At 41.9% G+C, this 15,362-nt stretch overlaps 1 protein-coding gene across 1 annotated transcript in view; it reads left to right on the top strand.

Annotated features, from left to right (window-relative positions):
• Positions 1-1,867: 1,867 nt before the first annotated feature.
• lrrc75a (leucine rich repeat containing 75A) overlaps positions 1,868-15,362 on the top strand; it is a 47,397-nt gene continuing 33,902 nt past the window's right edge. Inside the window, exon 1 of the mRNA XM_061045982.1 lies at positions 1,868-3,013. Within this exon, the coding sequence (XP_060901965.1) occupies positions 2,762-3,013 (252 nt within the window). The 5' untranslated portion in view covers positions 1,868-2,761. The remainder of the gene's footprint in view (positions 3,014-15,362) is intronic.

The raw sequence follows: 15,362 nt of genomic DNA, 5'->3' as shown, positions 1-15,362 counted from the left end.
ATTTACTTGTCTGAATAAGTCATCTTTGGCACGAGAAATAATTAAATTACATGCACAAGATACGTATTTCCAATAATTTCATTATCTTGTATACACAAATTAACATTTCACCTTTTGGACTCCTGGGGACCCATACATATCTGTTAAATAAATAAATTCATAAAGAAAGAGTTATTTACAAATAAGAATTCAAAAATGCCTCTTAGCACTTAAGTAGAGTCACTATAAAAGTTAAATATTACCAAATAACTATGACCTAGACTGACTTTGCAGGTTATTTTGTTGTGGTTATGTGACCAAAAATGTGAACTAGCAGCATAAGTTAATTCGTTTTGGGGGTTTTAATAAAATGTATGACCATAAACTACATGTCGAGTTCATTCAAATGCTTTGCAGGATTAAAGAAAGCATGAGTCATCATAGCATTTTATTTTTGTGTGAAAAGCAGGAACAAAACTTTAAACTAAGTCGTAGGATTTGGTGAAGCGTCGTGTTTCACATCTGACAAGTTCAGGTTCAAACTTGGCGGTCCTCGTGATCCGGCAGCCCTCCCCTCCCTCTCTGTCTCTCTGTCTCTCTCCCTCCCTCTCTCCTCCTATCTCTCTCTCTCCCCCTCTCTCCTCCTATCTCTCTCTCTCCCTCTCTCCTATATCTCTCTCTCTCTCTCCCTCCCTCTCTCCTCCTCTCTGTCTCTCTCCTCCCCTCTCTCTCTCCTCCTCCTCCTCTCTCTCTCTCTCTCCTCCTCTCTCTCTCTCCTCTCTCTCTCTCTCCTCCTCCTCCCTCTCTCCTCCTCTCTCTCTCTCTCTCCTCCTCTCTCTCTCTCTCTCTGTCTCTCTCTCCTCCTCTCTCTCTCTCCTCCTCCTCCCTCTCTCCTCCTCTCTCTCTCTCCCTCTCTCCCTCCCCCTCTCTCTCTCTCCTCCTCTCTCTCTCCTCCTCCCTCTCTCCTCCTCTCTCTCTCTCCTCCCCCCTCTATCTCTCTCTCCTCCTCCTCCTCTCTCTCTCTCTTTCCCTCTCCCTCTCTCTCTCCTCCTCTCTCTCTCTCTCCTTCTCCCTCTCTCCTCCTCCTCTCTCTCCTCCTCCTCTCTCTCTCCTCCTCCTCTCTCTCTCTCGCTCCTCCTCCTCTCTCTCTCTCCCTCTCTCCTCCTCTCGCTCTCTCCCTCTCCTCCTCCTCTCTCTCTCTCCCTCCCCCTCTCTCTCTCCCTCTCTCCTCCTCTCTCTCTCTCTCCTCCCCCCCCTCTCTCTCTCTCCTCCTCTCTCTCTCCTCCTCTCTCTCTCTCCTTCTCCCTCTCTCCTCCTCTCTCTCTCTCTCTCCTCCTCTCTCTCTCTCTCTCCTCCTCCTCTCTCTCTCTCTCTCCCTCTCTCCTCCTCTCGCTCTCTCCCTCTCTCTCTCCTCCTCTCTCTCTCCCTCTCTCCTCCTCTCGCTCTCTCCCTCTCTCTCTCCTCCTCTCTCTCTCTGTATCTCTCCTCTTCTCTCTCTCTCCTCCTCCCTCTCTCTGTATCTCTCTCTCCTCCTCCTCTCTCTCTCTCTCTCCTTCTCCCTCTCTCCTCCTCTCTCTCTCTCCTCCTCCTCCTCTCTCTCCTCCTCTCTCTCTCTCTCCTCCTCCTCTCTCTCTCTCTCCCTCTCTCCTCCTCTCGCTCTCTCCCTCTCTCTCTCCTCCTCTCTCTCTCTCCTCCTCCTCCTCTCTCCCTCTCTCTCTCCTCCTCTCTCTCTCTGTATCTCTCCTCCTCTCTCTCTCTCCTCCTCCCTCTCTCTGTATCTCTCCTCTTCTCTCTCTCTCCTCCCCTCCCTCTCTCCTCGTCCTCTCTCTCTGTGTATCTCTCCTCCTCTCTCTCTCTCTCTCTGTCTCTCTTGAGCTCACATGCACACCCTGCGCGCTCCCTGAGCTCAGAGCTACAGCTGAACAGAGGGTGTAATACATAATTCAGTCCCAGTACGGGAACACCTCACAGTTTCTCCACCTTTCCTGTCAAACCGCGGAGCCGCTTCAGCCTCAACACAAACCCGAGACACCGACGCGGCTACTCTCCTTGCTCCGGAGCGGATGGAGGATCAACCTTGGAGAAGGACGAGGGCGGTGTTTGTTGCAGGTTTTGCATGACTTCCAGTGGTCGAGAAACAACGGACAGTCAGCTGCGATCTTCAGGAGACGTAAACATTGCCATGCCCTGATTCATGCGCCACCTCCTCTTGTCATCCTCCTTCTCCTCCGCCTCCTCTTCCTCCTCATCCTCTGGTCCAGGACAGAGGGATCTGTTTTAGGAGGAACAGAGGAGGATGATGACGCAGCTGTCGGAGGTAAATATTTTGCAGACGTGGTGAAGTTGTGTTCGGGATAGGAGGCTGCAGCGGGCCACAGTCTGCATTCTGAGTATCCCTGCATCCTGACTCTGCTGTGTCCGTGTTTTGCGGCCATGCTGCAGGCAGCGTCCTCCGACCTGTTCCCGACTTGATCCTCTCTCCTTGGGATTATAAACAACTTCTTAAAAGAAGAAAACTACTTGGTCAGCCTCTCTCTGTTTTCAAGTATTATTTTGTGCTGTAGGACCATCCACGACTCTGTTTTCTGAGTGCAGAAAATACCGTTTTTCTGTTCTAAATGCTTCACTCTCCAGCCCAAAAACTGCGTGTTTCCTAAAAAGATGTAAGCAGCTGCAGATTTTAATGAGCAAAGCATCTCTCCAGCATTAATCAAACCTCCTCTGCATGACTCCTCAGTGGGACCAGTGTTGTCATTATCACAGCTCACGTTAACGCAGCACCATGGGGGCCAAGCAGACCAAAGGCCAGGAGCCTGGAGGAGCCAGCCCGCAGCACAGCTGGAGGCGGACGCCCACCAAGGAGCGGGGAGACATCCTGGCCTCCCTCATGCTGAAGTCAGGGGACAGGCTGAACCGTGGGGGGACGCCGCCGCCGCCCTACCAGCGACGCATCGGTATGATCCAGGAGATGATGCTGATGGCCAAGCAGGGCAAGCAGGACGAGGCCACGGAGATGCTCAGGACTCTCCGACAGGTAACTGCTGAGAGTGTGTGTGTGTGTATGTGTTCATGTGTGTGTGTTGGATCAGGGGTCACACCTTCAACACAACATCTCTGCTCATTTTTCTTTCATGCTTTCTTCTTCCGTTCTGTTTTTTTCTGGGTACACATGTCAGTTTCTCATGGTTTTAATATTATCACCAGAGCCGTGTCCAGACTTTATTTTTTTGAATGGGGTGGCCAAACAGGGGCACCGAGTTCTGCAGGGATCAGAGTGGTGTGGTGTGGCTTCATTCTTTTAGGAAGGAAATGCAAAAAAAAACAGAATTTGCACACACCAAGTGACACCTACCAGACAACCATGAGATTGGTTATTGGAGTGGCTAGCTGTTTAATCTTCAGCAGCAAATCTGTATTAATTTAAAGTCCAGCTTCATCCCTCTCTCTATCGCTGTTTAGCACTAGTTTTTGAGTTACTCTGCCATCACATTTCATTTTAAGTTTCTTCTGTAGTGGTAGTTTAAGTTATTTTTTAACTATAAACTCCATATCTCCTGCCTACATAACTGCAGAAGCTAATAAAAGCAGTCTGAGGGGAGTCTCATGTCATTTCAACAATGCCCCATCTTTGGACTCATTGAAAAAACTGCCTTGTTGTCCACAGTTCAAACTATCAGAGCTCTGCCTCTCCATCAGACTCCCATCTTTTGTTACCTGTTTTTTTTCCGTTCTTTGATTGGTCTCTCCACCATGCTAAGTGTCCTTGGGTCCCTTGACAGGCGCTATATAAAATATTATTATTACTGTTGTTTCATTTCAGCCATGTGTTACTATGCTATGATCTGATTGGTTGAAAGCTGGAGGATGGCTCACGTCCCTTGGCTACATCAATCGATCAATCATGTATGCCATACTAAGCTAATAGCCTGCTGTCTCCTGCTCCTTACACACACAGTGCACGGGCATGTGAGTGGTATCAATCGTCTTTTTAGAAAAACAACAATGAAAAAATGTAAAATAAAAAGGAACTATTTGAATTTATTAAAACTAATGCTGATTGGGGCGCTGGTGGTGCAGTGGTTAGTGCGTGCGCCCCATGTATGAAGGCTGTGGTCCTCCAAGCGGACCTTGGAGGACCTGGTCCAAATCCGACCTGTGGCTCCTTTCCTGCATGTCATTCCACTCTCTCTCTCTCTCTGATTTCTGACTCTATCCACTGTCCTGTCTCTCATATAAAGGACAAAATGCCCAAAAAATATATCTTAAAAAAAAAAAAACTACTGCTGATTCCATATATTGTTCTTTTAAGCAATTTGCAAATTATGTTGTTTTTGATACCATGGTGTATACTTTTTTTTCAAACAAATATTGGCTAAAGTCTTCAGATAAATGTTCTAAGCACAAGTAGGACAACTTCACCTGAATATAACGACTGAATTTGCTGAATTGTTATCTTGAAGTAAATCTGTTTAAAGAATACAGAACAAGAATAATGGATTTATTGTACTCTGAATGAGCTGTTACTCAAGTCTAGTTTTTTATAACCATTACCTTTCTGACTGAACCCAGACCCCCCCAGTAGGTTGGACACCTGTTGTGCTGAGCTGGGCTCTGCTGCACTTTTACTCCGTAGAGCCTTCTGCTTCGATTTATTTCCTCTCTGTATCTTTCAAGACATTTTGCAGAACCTGGCTGGCTGTCAGGCTGGCAACTGCTGCAGCTGCTGCCACAGAGAAAACAAAAAGCCACGCAGCAGACAGAGAGAAAGAATCTGCTAGTGAGAAAAACAAAAGAGAAGCAGGGGAAATAAAAAAGCCACTGGTTGAATTGGAGGGCTGCAAAGAAAGGGAGAGTAACAGGAGTGAAATTACGAGGTAAAAAGTCAATCTGGGCGTTTCATTGTATGGATGAGAAAGAAAAGGAAAGAAGCACAAACACAGCGCTGCACAGAATCTATATGCTGCCTGTGTTGACTGTTCATCCCCCTATGACTCAACCACAGGGAACAGAGTCCGCGCTTTTTACACACACACACACACACACACACACACACACACACACACACACACACACACACACACGCTGCTTTCACAATTTATTGTTTGGGCTTTGGAGATTTCCATCAGCTCCTTTCTGTTGCTATTTACATTTTTCTCATTAGACCCATTTACATTGTTGATCCTTAAATCAATGTTAACCAGTGGAGCGAAGCACTCAGGTTTAAAGACGGCGGACACCTCTCCATCCATCATTGTTAAGAGAGGAGGGGGATGTTGGGCCACGCAGGCTTAGGACAGTCAAACAATGGACTTGGGCCTGCACCTCTGTGAGAAGCCTCATTTGAGTTATTCACTGAGATCACAAAGAGGCCTAAAAGGACACTCAATCCCAGAATCCCCTGCAGTACTTCACACCTACGTGTGAAGTAAGGGGGGGACCGGAACCTCTCTCTTCTCATTGGAGGGGACCTGAGGTAGACCCCCCATGAAGCAGGCCAGGCTACAAAGCTCCAAGACTTCCATTGTTCTCTCTCTTTCCACGTGCTGACTTCAAGTGTTCGCAGACACAAGCTCACCTCCTGTTTTCTGCAAAAATCTTCCTTTGTTTTAAGTTTTGGCGCGCAGGTAATCCGCGGCCGGCAGTGTTCTGAATTCCGAGCTCGGATTGTCCAGTGAACGCATCTCAGCTTCTCGGAGAGAGTCAGACTATAACAGATTATCAGAACGATAACGGTCTTATTCCGTCCTGCAACGAAAGGACATCAATGGACATCTTTCCTCTCGACGGAGAACCAACGAAGCCGCTCTTGCCGTAAGGGACCCTCGCCGCCATCAAACGCCTCTGCACCTGGACGGACACAAGATCTGTTTTATCGCCGGACTCCTTTTCCCTTCACCAATCGCAGGCAAAGCAATTCACAAGTGAGGCCTAATTAGGTCTGGGCAGAATTAGCTTTAGAGAGTGTTTTTAACAATTGATTGATTTGATGGCCTCTTCAGGCACGCATTTCTCTCCTCCTTTCTTTTCCTTTTACTAACACACACACATATTCCCGTGTAGACGCACATCTGGAGACTAACTCCACCACCGCGCCATTACGCACATAGGCTACACACACACAGAGATCTATACACTCGCGGCCATTCAAACGCCTCAGAGACACAGATCGTGTAGGGCGGTCTCTTTTAGACATTAAGGCCACGTTAGGGCTTTGTTAGGTGTGTGCCATTGGAAGGGCGACCACGTGGGATGAAGCAATCTCCCCCCTCTTCCCCCTTCTGTCTCTCTTTCATCCACAGACACACAAGCACGCATGCACCCAGGTCTTTGTTAGGTGTGCGCCATCGTGAGCGACCACGTACGAAGCCATCTCCCCCTCTCTTCCCCTCTTCTCTCTCTCTCTCACACACAGACACACACACACACACACACACACACACACACACTCCTTTCACAAGCCTTGCTTGATAATGTTTGTTGCTTAGATTAGTTTATAATAGTTATTTGTTTGATTTAGTTAATTGATTTTGGATTGATGTTGCTTTGTTTAAATAAATTCTGTTATAATTTAAGAGAGCAGTTGTTTGTGATTACTGGTGTATTTGCATTGTGATATAAGCTGGGTGCGAAGGCTTTATGTACGGATTTCACACCTTCAATTTATTAAATATAGTTATTAATTATTAATAATATTAGTAATTAAGTAACTAATTTGAGTGATATTTTGGTTATATTTACCTGAGTACAGGTTGGTGCCCTAAAACGAGATTAAACATTGATGATATTATAACATGATATTGTTATTTATATTATTAATAATTAAATATAATTATTACAGAATATAACCAAAGTTGACTTGATACAACCCCAACAAGGATTACCGTCTCTGTCACGGCCTGATTAAACTATGATACCTCAGAGGAGGAGAACCACACTTCCCACAACACAGGAAAAAAAAAAATGCCCATTTTTTTAAGATGCTTTAAAAATCAACCAATTAGTCATTTAGCCAGTCAAGAGAAAATGTGCAAATTTTTTTGCTGTGAAGTTGGGCCTTTTACAATGGAGCCTAATTGACTCACTGTTGGAGTGGCCACCCAATGGCTGTGCTGGCTTCATTTCTCAGCCTGAACGTTGTTGCTTGTTTTATTTAGCATCAGCTAACTGGTTTGAGGCCAAAGGATGGGCTTGAAGGATATAAACAACATTTTTTTTATCTGCTGGGTCGCAAAAACAAAATCAGAGGAGCTACTATAAGTCCTTTGGTTATTATGAATCTGTGTGTAGAAAGATTATATTTGGCGTTCCTCAAGGATCAATTCTTGGGCCCATTCTTCTTTAAAAAACTACATGCTGCCACTTGCTCAGATCAAAAAAAAAATCATAACATCTCTTACCATGCTCATGCAGATTACGCACATCTGTATATCTGAGTGTCATCACATGACTACAGTCCCTTTGACCGGGGTTTCTCAGTCCTGGGGTGCGTTCGAATTGTCCCTCCTATCTCCTTTCACTATTCCCTTAACACCAGGGAAAACATCATGAGGTTAAGGAAAGATGTTAGGAGAATTTATAAAGGACTTAAGGAAAGACAATCGTGTTGCTCTGACAATCCGACCACATTTCCACTAGGCCACGTCATTAAATGTGACGGGCCGGCGGAGGTTAATGACGTGGGTCTGCCGTGGTGAAACTACAATGTTCAGAAAATGGACTACTAAAAGCGCATCTAAAAGACTTTCCCCTGTGCCTTCTTACCGGTGAAATAATCCTAATCACCACAAGGTTAGGATTGAAATAAAAGCAATATAGACTACCAGACTACAAGTAAGAAAAGTGAAACCATCAGCTTCCTGTCCACTCATAAATCAACATCAACATAAATATGATTGTATGAAATTAATTGTTACATTTATGTAAGATATAACCTACACATGATGTTTGAAGCATATAAATGTACAACTGCACAAAGCGTTCTTAAGTGACTGAAATATGTTGAATAAAACATCATCTGGATAAAAATGTCTCTTTTTATCCCTTACATGATCTGTGTCACTTTACGATCATCGTTAATGTTCATGAACGGTCAGATGCGCGACTCGCTTTAAATGTTATGGCCGAAAGGAATTGTGGGGCGACATATCTCATCTCCTTTGGTAAAGGATGGTCCAGGAAACTTCTAAAACATTTTTTTTCAGAAGCTTTTGGGGTTGGGGTTAAGTGATTGGCCTTAAGGGGGAAAATGTCTCTGGTTAGTAGAGGAGTGCTGATGAAGGAGCTGGGCTCCCAATTAGCTCTTAACAGAGCTCCTGCTTGATTAATCAATGTCTATTTAGTCTGGGCAGTGCAGCCAAGCGTCTTTGTTTACGGGCAGAAAGGAGGGGAACCTGGAAAATGTCAGAAAGAGGTGTCTCCTTTTCCCACAAACAAGCTCTCTTTCTCCTCTTTTATTTCTGTGTCAGTACCTCTCATTCTTTCCTGACGCCTGTCTTCTCATGTTTAAGTAATCACTGCTTCTCTTCCTTTCTGTTTCTCCATCAGTCTGTCACAGTTGTTCCCTCTCTGCTGTCCTTATCATCAGTAATTGTCGTTATCCAATTCATCGTGTGATTCGTCTGTCACGTACTGTTCTTACAGAGAACAGCGCCTCCAGAATATGGAGCCTAATGAGAGTCAAATTAGGCTCGGCAAGTTTATTTCTATCCCACGTTTCAACAACAAGACAATCTAAGCGCTTCACACAGGACATCAAAAGCATCACGTCATAGGAAAAAAACAAAACTATAAAAGAAGTTTTAAAAATCATTAAAGAAAAATAACAATCAGAGAGGTTAAATATGAAAACATGTTTAAAGAACCTCATATTTGGAATTAAATGATGTTATTCGCAATGCAGAATGCAGTCCACAATGCAGTCCACTTTAGTCTGGCCGCTAATAGTCACATCCACACACCTCATATTAAAATGTCATTTTTATAGCAGAATTAAACATGTTTTCAGCCTGAGAAACTGAAGAAATAGAAGTCCTTGGCAGGTCATTTCTTGGTTTTTATTTCCAAAAATGCACTAAAACTCCCGCACACAATTACATTGGTAACGTTTTTTGTACAGAAACAGATTCTCAGGATGGCACTGTGTGTGAAAGGGGCTTTTGTGACACAGGAGCTGAAATATTGTGTTTTTGGAGTTTTCCTTTTTGCATATTCTCCTCATTCTTTTTCTTTTGTCTTAGAATAGAATAGAATAGAATAGATGTTTATTGCCATTTGCACAGGTACAGGACAGTACAGGTACATTGGAATTCTTGTGCGTTTCTCCCTGAGTCAGCTTCTACAAAAAAAGTAAAAATTATATATAAAATAGACTAGCATTGTAAGAAAAAAAGAGAGTACAAAAAAGTAAAAATAAATAAGTTGTATTAACAGCTGAGTAAATCAAAATAAACTGTACAGAAGTTATACATTGTATAATACAAAAAAATAAAAAAAATAACAATAACAATAACAAGGGGATTACTAGCACGATGAAGGACGTTGTCTCAACATGGTTCTCTGTGATTGATTGAACTCGTTCACATGGACTTGAGTATCCTGATTATGAGCTGTAAATCGGTTTTGATCATATTCAGGATATGGTGTTTTCATGCACACAGAGAAACATGGTCGTTCTCATCCCTGTATGTATGATAAATAGTAGTATCCGATAAGGGCTTATCCCGGTTTGATTCAGCTGTTTAACTGACTGTGAATCCCAGTGGAGCGAGTGCCGTCTGCTGTCTGAACAGTCTGTTCCTTCAAACCCTCATTGAAGTTCTTTCAGGTGCAATTTAGACAAAGAGACAGTTTCAACTTTTGATTGCTGTCATTTGCTACAATGCAGACAAACTGACATTATGTTCCAACTGAAGGAAAAAGATGTTGTGTTAGTGATGTTGTCACATGGCAACCCGAGCTACTCTGACACATAAAAAAACAACATGTGCAGACACAAAATACAGACGTTTGTTATGCTCACGTCACATCGTTTAAACTGTTATTTCAAGTAGAGGAGGACAAATAATGTTCATTCTAGGTTTGTAGTTCATCAATATTCAGACGTGTCTGACATTTCTCCAAGCCATATTATCTCACACATAATTAGAATAACTACAGATATACCACATTTGAGGAAACAATCTGTAAGGTCAATTTGCTTATATTTTTAAATTGAAGAAAAAATCCCATTTTAACTCCAACAAATTTAATTTACAATATAACAGTTTAAGTATTTCATTAAGTATTACACAACTGTATTTAAATGAAAACACAAGCATTTCACAAAACACTAAAAATTTATTTTTTTGGTTTTTTTTTACATAAAACTCAACATTTCCCAAACGTGACCTTTCCCCAAAAGATTAAATTGAACAAAACACACCTTTACATACATTACTTTTTTTAAAACAAAACACAAAAATATTTCATGAAAGAAAAACAAATGGGCACGGTAGGACCACAAGAATGGTTTTTGTAGTTTTAACCTTCAGGGTCACCGTACTCTGGTCAATATGTGATCTCTAATAAAGGATAATATCAACCTCGTATTGAGTCGGAGGTTTCCATAATTCACCAAATACTAGATACTTGAGCCCTTGTGTTTGAGTCTTTGTTCAGATCGTCACTTTGAGGTTGCAACTAATTAGAGCAGTAGATGAAAATATTCATGTCCACACTGTTTATATGGTAACATAAACGCTTTATGTGTATGTGTGTGTTTGTGTATGTATATGTGTATGTGTGTGTTTGTGTATGTGTATGTATATGTGTATGTGTGTGTTTGTGTACACACTTTCCCCTTTAAGGTCGAGAAATGGAGTGGCTCTTTGTATTTGGTCCTGTTCGTGTTTCATGAGGGGAAACTGTTAATAATGTATGGCTCTCTGCAGGGCGTCTTTTGTTTACTGTTCTGTCAGTGCGCTCCACAATCTTTTACTTTTCCCCAATGCAGATCTTTTTAGTAAACACACGCACACACACACACACACACACACACACACACACACACACACACACACACACACACACACACACACACAGTCAGTCCTCTTCTTTAACTACATTGGTTGCTGTTTTCGTCTCTCTGGTTTGGGTTCAAGTTAAGAGCAACATGACTAATTTGAACTCAAAGCTCAGTTCAGCCTCATGCACACAGATATAAAGAAATGATCTATTTTGCAAAATCAAAACATTGATTGTGTTTTTCTTTCTAACTGGACATTTAACCATGAAGGTAATGGAATAATTGTGGTTATCATCTACAATTTGCAAATACAAATTATGGTGGGTTGTTTGAGGCAATAGTTTGACATTTTAGTAAAAAGCCTATTTGATCTTTAAGTGAGACTGAGATGAGGAGTTTGATATCACCTGCTAATAAACTCTACAGCATGCAGGATTGAGCAGCCAGTGTGTCTGGCTGTTTACAAAAAGACCAACCTTTAGCATCTTTAAATCATGATCAAGTGACATCTGCTTTATGGCTGCAGGAGATCTTTCTTTCCAAAATCCTGTTTAAAGTAATTGAAATGAGAAAACATCACTTAAGAATGACTTAGTGTACAGTAAACAAAAACAACATTCAAAGAAGAAAATCACCAGTTAATAAACCGTCGGCCTTGTTTATATTGCAGAGCTCAAAGATAAAATATAATCCCTTAGCACTGCGTTAGTCTTTCATGCAGGTTTCACTTCATATCTTTCTTTGAATCCATGATGTTTTCAATCAAGGTCAGATTAATTGATCAAGAGAGATATATTACAGAAATCATATTAGACGTTAAACACCCACAATGCATCATGTTTGATAGACTGTGAGAGTATTTGCATCATATGCATCAACATGACAAATCACAACATAAACCTGTTGATGAACTAATCATAAGTTTTTCTGTTTCTATGTTTCTATTAATGCCGATCCCATCATGCATACACAGTGTGTGTGTGTGTGTGTGTGTGTGTGTGTGTGTGTGTGTGTGTATGTGTGTGTGTGTGTGTGTCATTCAGTCGCTAATCTGCCCACGCAAAACAAAAGGTGGCATGGAAACCTCTGTGAGTCATACCTTTCTGTAGGAGACCGAGCATTAACCCCCACATCCCTTTTTCTATCTCTCTCTCTCTCTCTCTCTGTCTCTCCCTCTCTCTCTCTCTCTCTCTCACCCCTATCTCTTTCTCTCTCTCTGTCTCCCTCTATCTCTCTCCCTCTCTCTCCCTCTATCTCTCTCCCTCCCCCCTCTCTCTCTGTCTCTCCCCCTCTCTCCCTCTATCTCTCCCCCCTCTCTCTCTCTCTCTCTCTCTCTCTCTCTCTCTCTCTCTCTCTCCGAACATCGTCATCCTGCTGCCACTTAACCGGCTCTGAACTGTCTGCACAAACAAACCAAACACAAAAATATATCTGCAGGCACTATATGAGCCTCCACTTACCTGCAGTGGCTCACAGAGTGTTTCAAGCTGAGCGGCATTAGCAGCACAAACAGTGTAGATACAAAAGCAGACCCATTACACATTGTGTACCAGAGCAGACAGCACTGAGGTATTGTCTCAATTCACATCCTTTTACCGAGCTTCTATTACACCTGGCTGTGTGTGTGTGTGTGTGTGTGTGTGTGTGTGTGTGTTTTTGTATCATTTACTGGATAAAAATAGTGGTTGTAACCAGAGTGTCTCAGGATTTTCTGGGCCCCATGAACAGATATCCCATTGGGCCCCTCCACCACAGTCTCAGTCAACCCTGAGATATTACTATAACCAGAACTCTATTACACAAATCACCTTTAAAAGATTTAAGGTCGTCAATATTTTCCTCCTTAAAAAAATTCCCATACAACACATTTAAAAAGAATACTATTTTTAATTTAAAAATAATAAATCTTAAGAGAAGAACGAGTCAGTCAGAGATAGCAGGCAAACTCCTGCTCATAATCCAAAAACCTTTGTAGCAAACTTCTGTACAGAAACCTTTTTTTGTAATTTTTTAAGATTTATTTTTTGGCGTTTTTTGCCTTTATTGTAGGGATAGGACAGTGGGTAGAGTCAGAAATCAGGGAGAGAGAGAGCAGGGAATGACATGCGCCTAATGCAACCAATGCACCACCAGCGCCCCTGTACACATCTTTTATAAAAAAAGATGACTCTTTGAAACTGTTACGCCCATGATCATAGCCCCCCGGGACATCACAAACTGGTTAGTCACGCCTTGTTTTGAAGTTTGGATTTTTGGCTGTCCTCATCTTTGTTTTAAGGAAACCAGAAGAGACTCAATTTGGACAAGGGGCAACAAAGCAGGGTTGAAAAAATGAAGCCAGTGTGGAAGGGCAAAATAACTGCAGTTCCTTGAGCGTCCACTTGAGGCAGGCTGCAATAGTCAAAAATCCACATTAGGCTCCATATCTGAATGTCTAACTCTGCCCCTGGGTCATGTTTGATCTTTAATTCATCTAGTTGTGCACATCCCTACTTGCCCCGCCCTCTGCTCCAAATATGGTCAGCTCTTGCTAAAGACATTAGCATTTTAACTACTTGTATTTCAAATTTGTTTTTATCTGCTTAGCAAATTGCAAATACTTTTAGTGTCTCCCAGACATCTAAGGAGTATATCAGGATTACTTATAATAATCTAATTGACAGATTTCTGTAAAATAAGCACCAAGAGAGTCTGTGAGCTTTTTTCTATTCCCACATTCAGGACCAACTTTATCTTCTGTTGTCGTCCCAACGAGTTAGACTCTAACAGCTTTGTTTAAAACAATCTTTGCATTATACCATGATGTGAAGGAACAGCTTTAGTTCTGCTTAAGACTTTAGAAATTAATCCCAAACAGAATATTAAGTCTAAATATTCAGATTCATCCCTGTGTTGGAGTCTGTGACTGCAATTTTGTGACATCTCTCAGAGTACCTCAAACTCCTGCCACCTAATCCTCTCCTGTTGTCACTCGAGTCGACTTTTTGAGATTTAACAGGACCGCTCGTCACGCTTGAAGCTGCCAACAGGTTTATGCGTCGTTGACTTCGATGTAGCATGTGATGTGACAAATTTTTGACTTCCCCTCACAAGCAGGCGGACTGTCAGGCAGCGGGACGTGATGCAACAGGCTTTAATTTGATGCTTTAAGGTTCAGAGAGTTTACAAAGCAGCATGTAGAGTATGAAAACCCTGCACGTACCCACAAGGGAGTGCATGTATGTGTGCATTCCTGTGGGCCTGAAGGAATTTCTACTTATATTTATTTGCTCAAAAAGAAAAAAAAATAGTCCATATGAGAGAAAAGTGTTGGCACAATTTTGTTTCTAACTTAAAAGTTTAACCAAAATGTGCTTTTAATGTTGGCCATTGAAATCAAAAGACAGATCACAGCTTAGCTCACCATTACCGTACAGAGACACACTGCTGCAGTCGACAGAGGAAAAATAGTGCACTAAAGGGATGTGCACAGTTAGATCACTACATTATTAAATGACATCGCCCTCACCAGTCAGGACCAGAATTTAGTTGGTATAATGAATTATTCATATTTGTATTATTGTAGGGCCTCAATGCAGCAAATGTTGTGTCTAAGCTGTAACTCAGCAACCCACCACTAGGCGGTGCTAAAAAAAATTTTTGTCTGCAGCATCCCATCTTGAAATTGACAAACGGTTGTTAATGAACATTTACATTATGGTTAGCCATGCTAGCTACACTGTCATATACACCAGGGGTTCCCAAACTTTTAAGGTCGTGACCCCCAAAATAAGGGTGACAGAAACTGGAGACCCCCCACTGTTCTTTAAGGTGGTTAGTTAGGTATATAACGTAGCGACAGTCACGCACACACTAATAAACCTATCCAAAAACTAGGAACACAAAATAATACAACAGCCTAAAAACTATAAAATATGTACACATTAATTTCACTTAATGATACTGTCTTATATGACATTGGACTACTTTTTGTATATTTAAAAAAAATGGGTAAAAATATATACTTATGCACTTTTAAATTATTTCTTATTTTTTATTGAAAGCATCTCGCGACCTCCCTCTTGGTGGCTGGCGACCCCCACTTTGGGAACCACTGATATACATCGTTACTACTTGATGAATGTAGTTACTGACCAATTAGTCTGAAATTACATCCAAATGTTTGTCTGTTTGAAAGGGGAATTTAGTTGTTGGTAACATCTTCAATTAGTAGAGTCTAAATATATACATAATACAAACGACAATGAGATGATGTTATAATATGTGAAGAAAATGAAGACAAAAATAAATGATTCTGTCTTTTTTAAAACAATATGTAGTGTTTGTGATAATAGTATGTTTTAAATTTGATCCACTGATGAGAATCTGTCCTATTTTTTTC

The sequence above is a fragment of the Labrus mixtus genome, chromosome 9 (genome assembly GCF_963584025.1).
Source record: "Labrus mixtus chromosome 9, fLabMix1.1, whole genome shotgun sequence".
Classification (NCBI taxonomy): Eukaryota; Metazoa; Chordata; class Actinopteri; order Labriformes; family Labridae; genus Labrus; species Labrus mixtus.
Note: the sequence above shows the minus strand (reverse complement) of the source record. Positions and strands in the feature narration are given on the sequence as shown.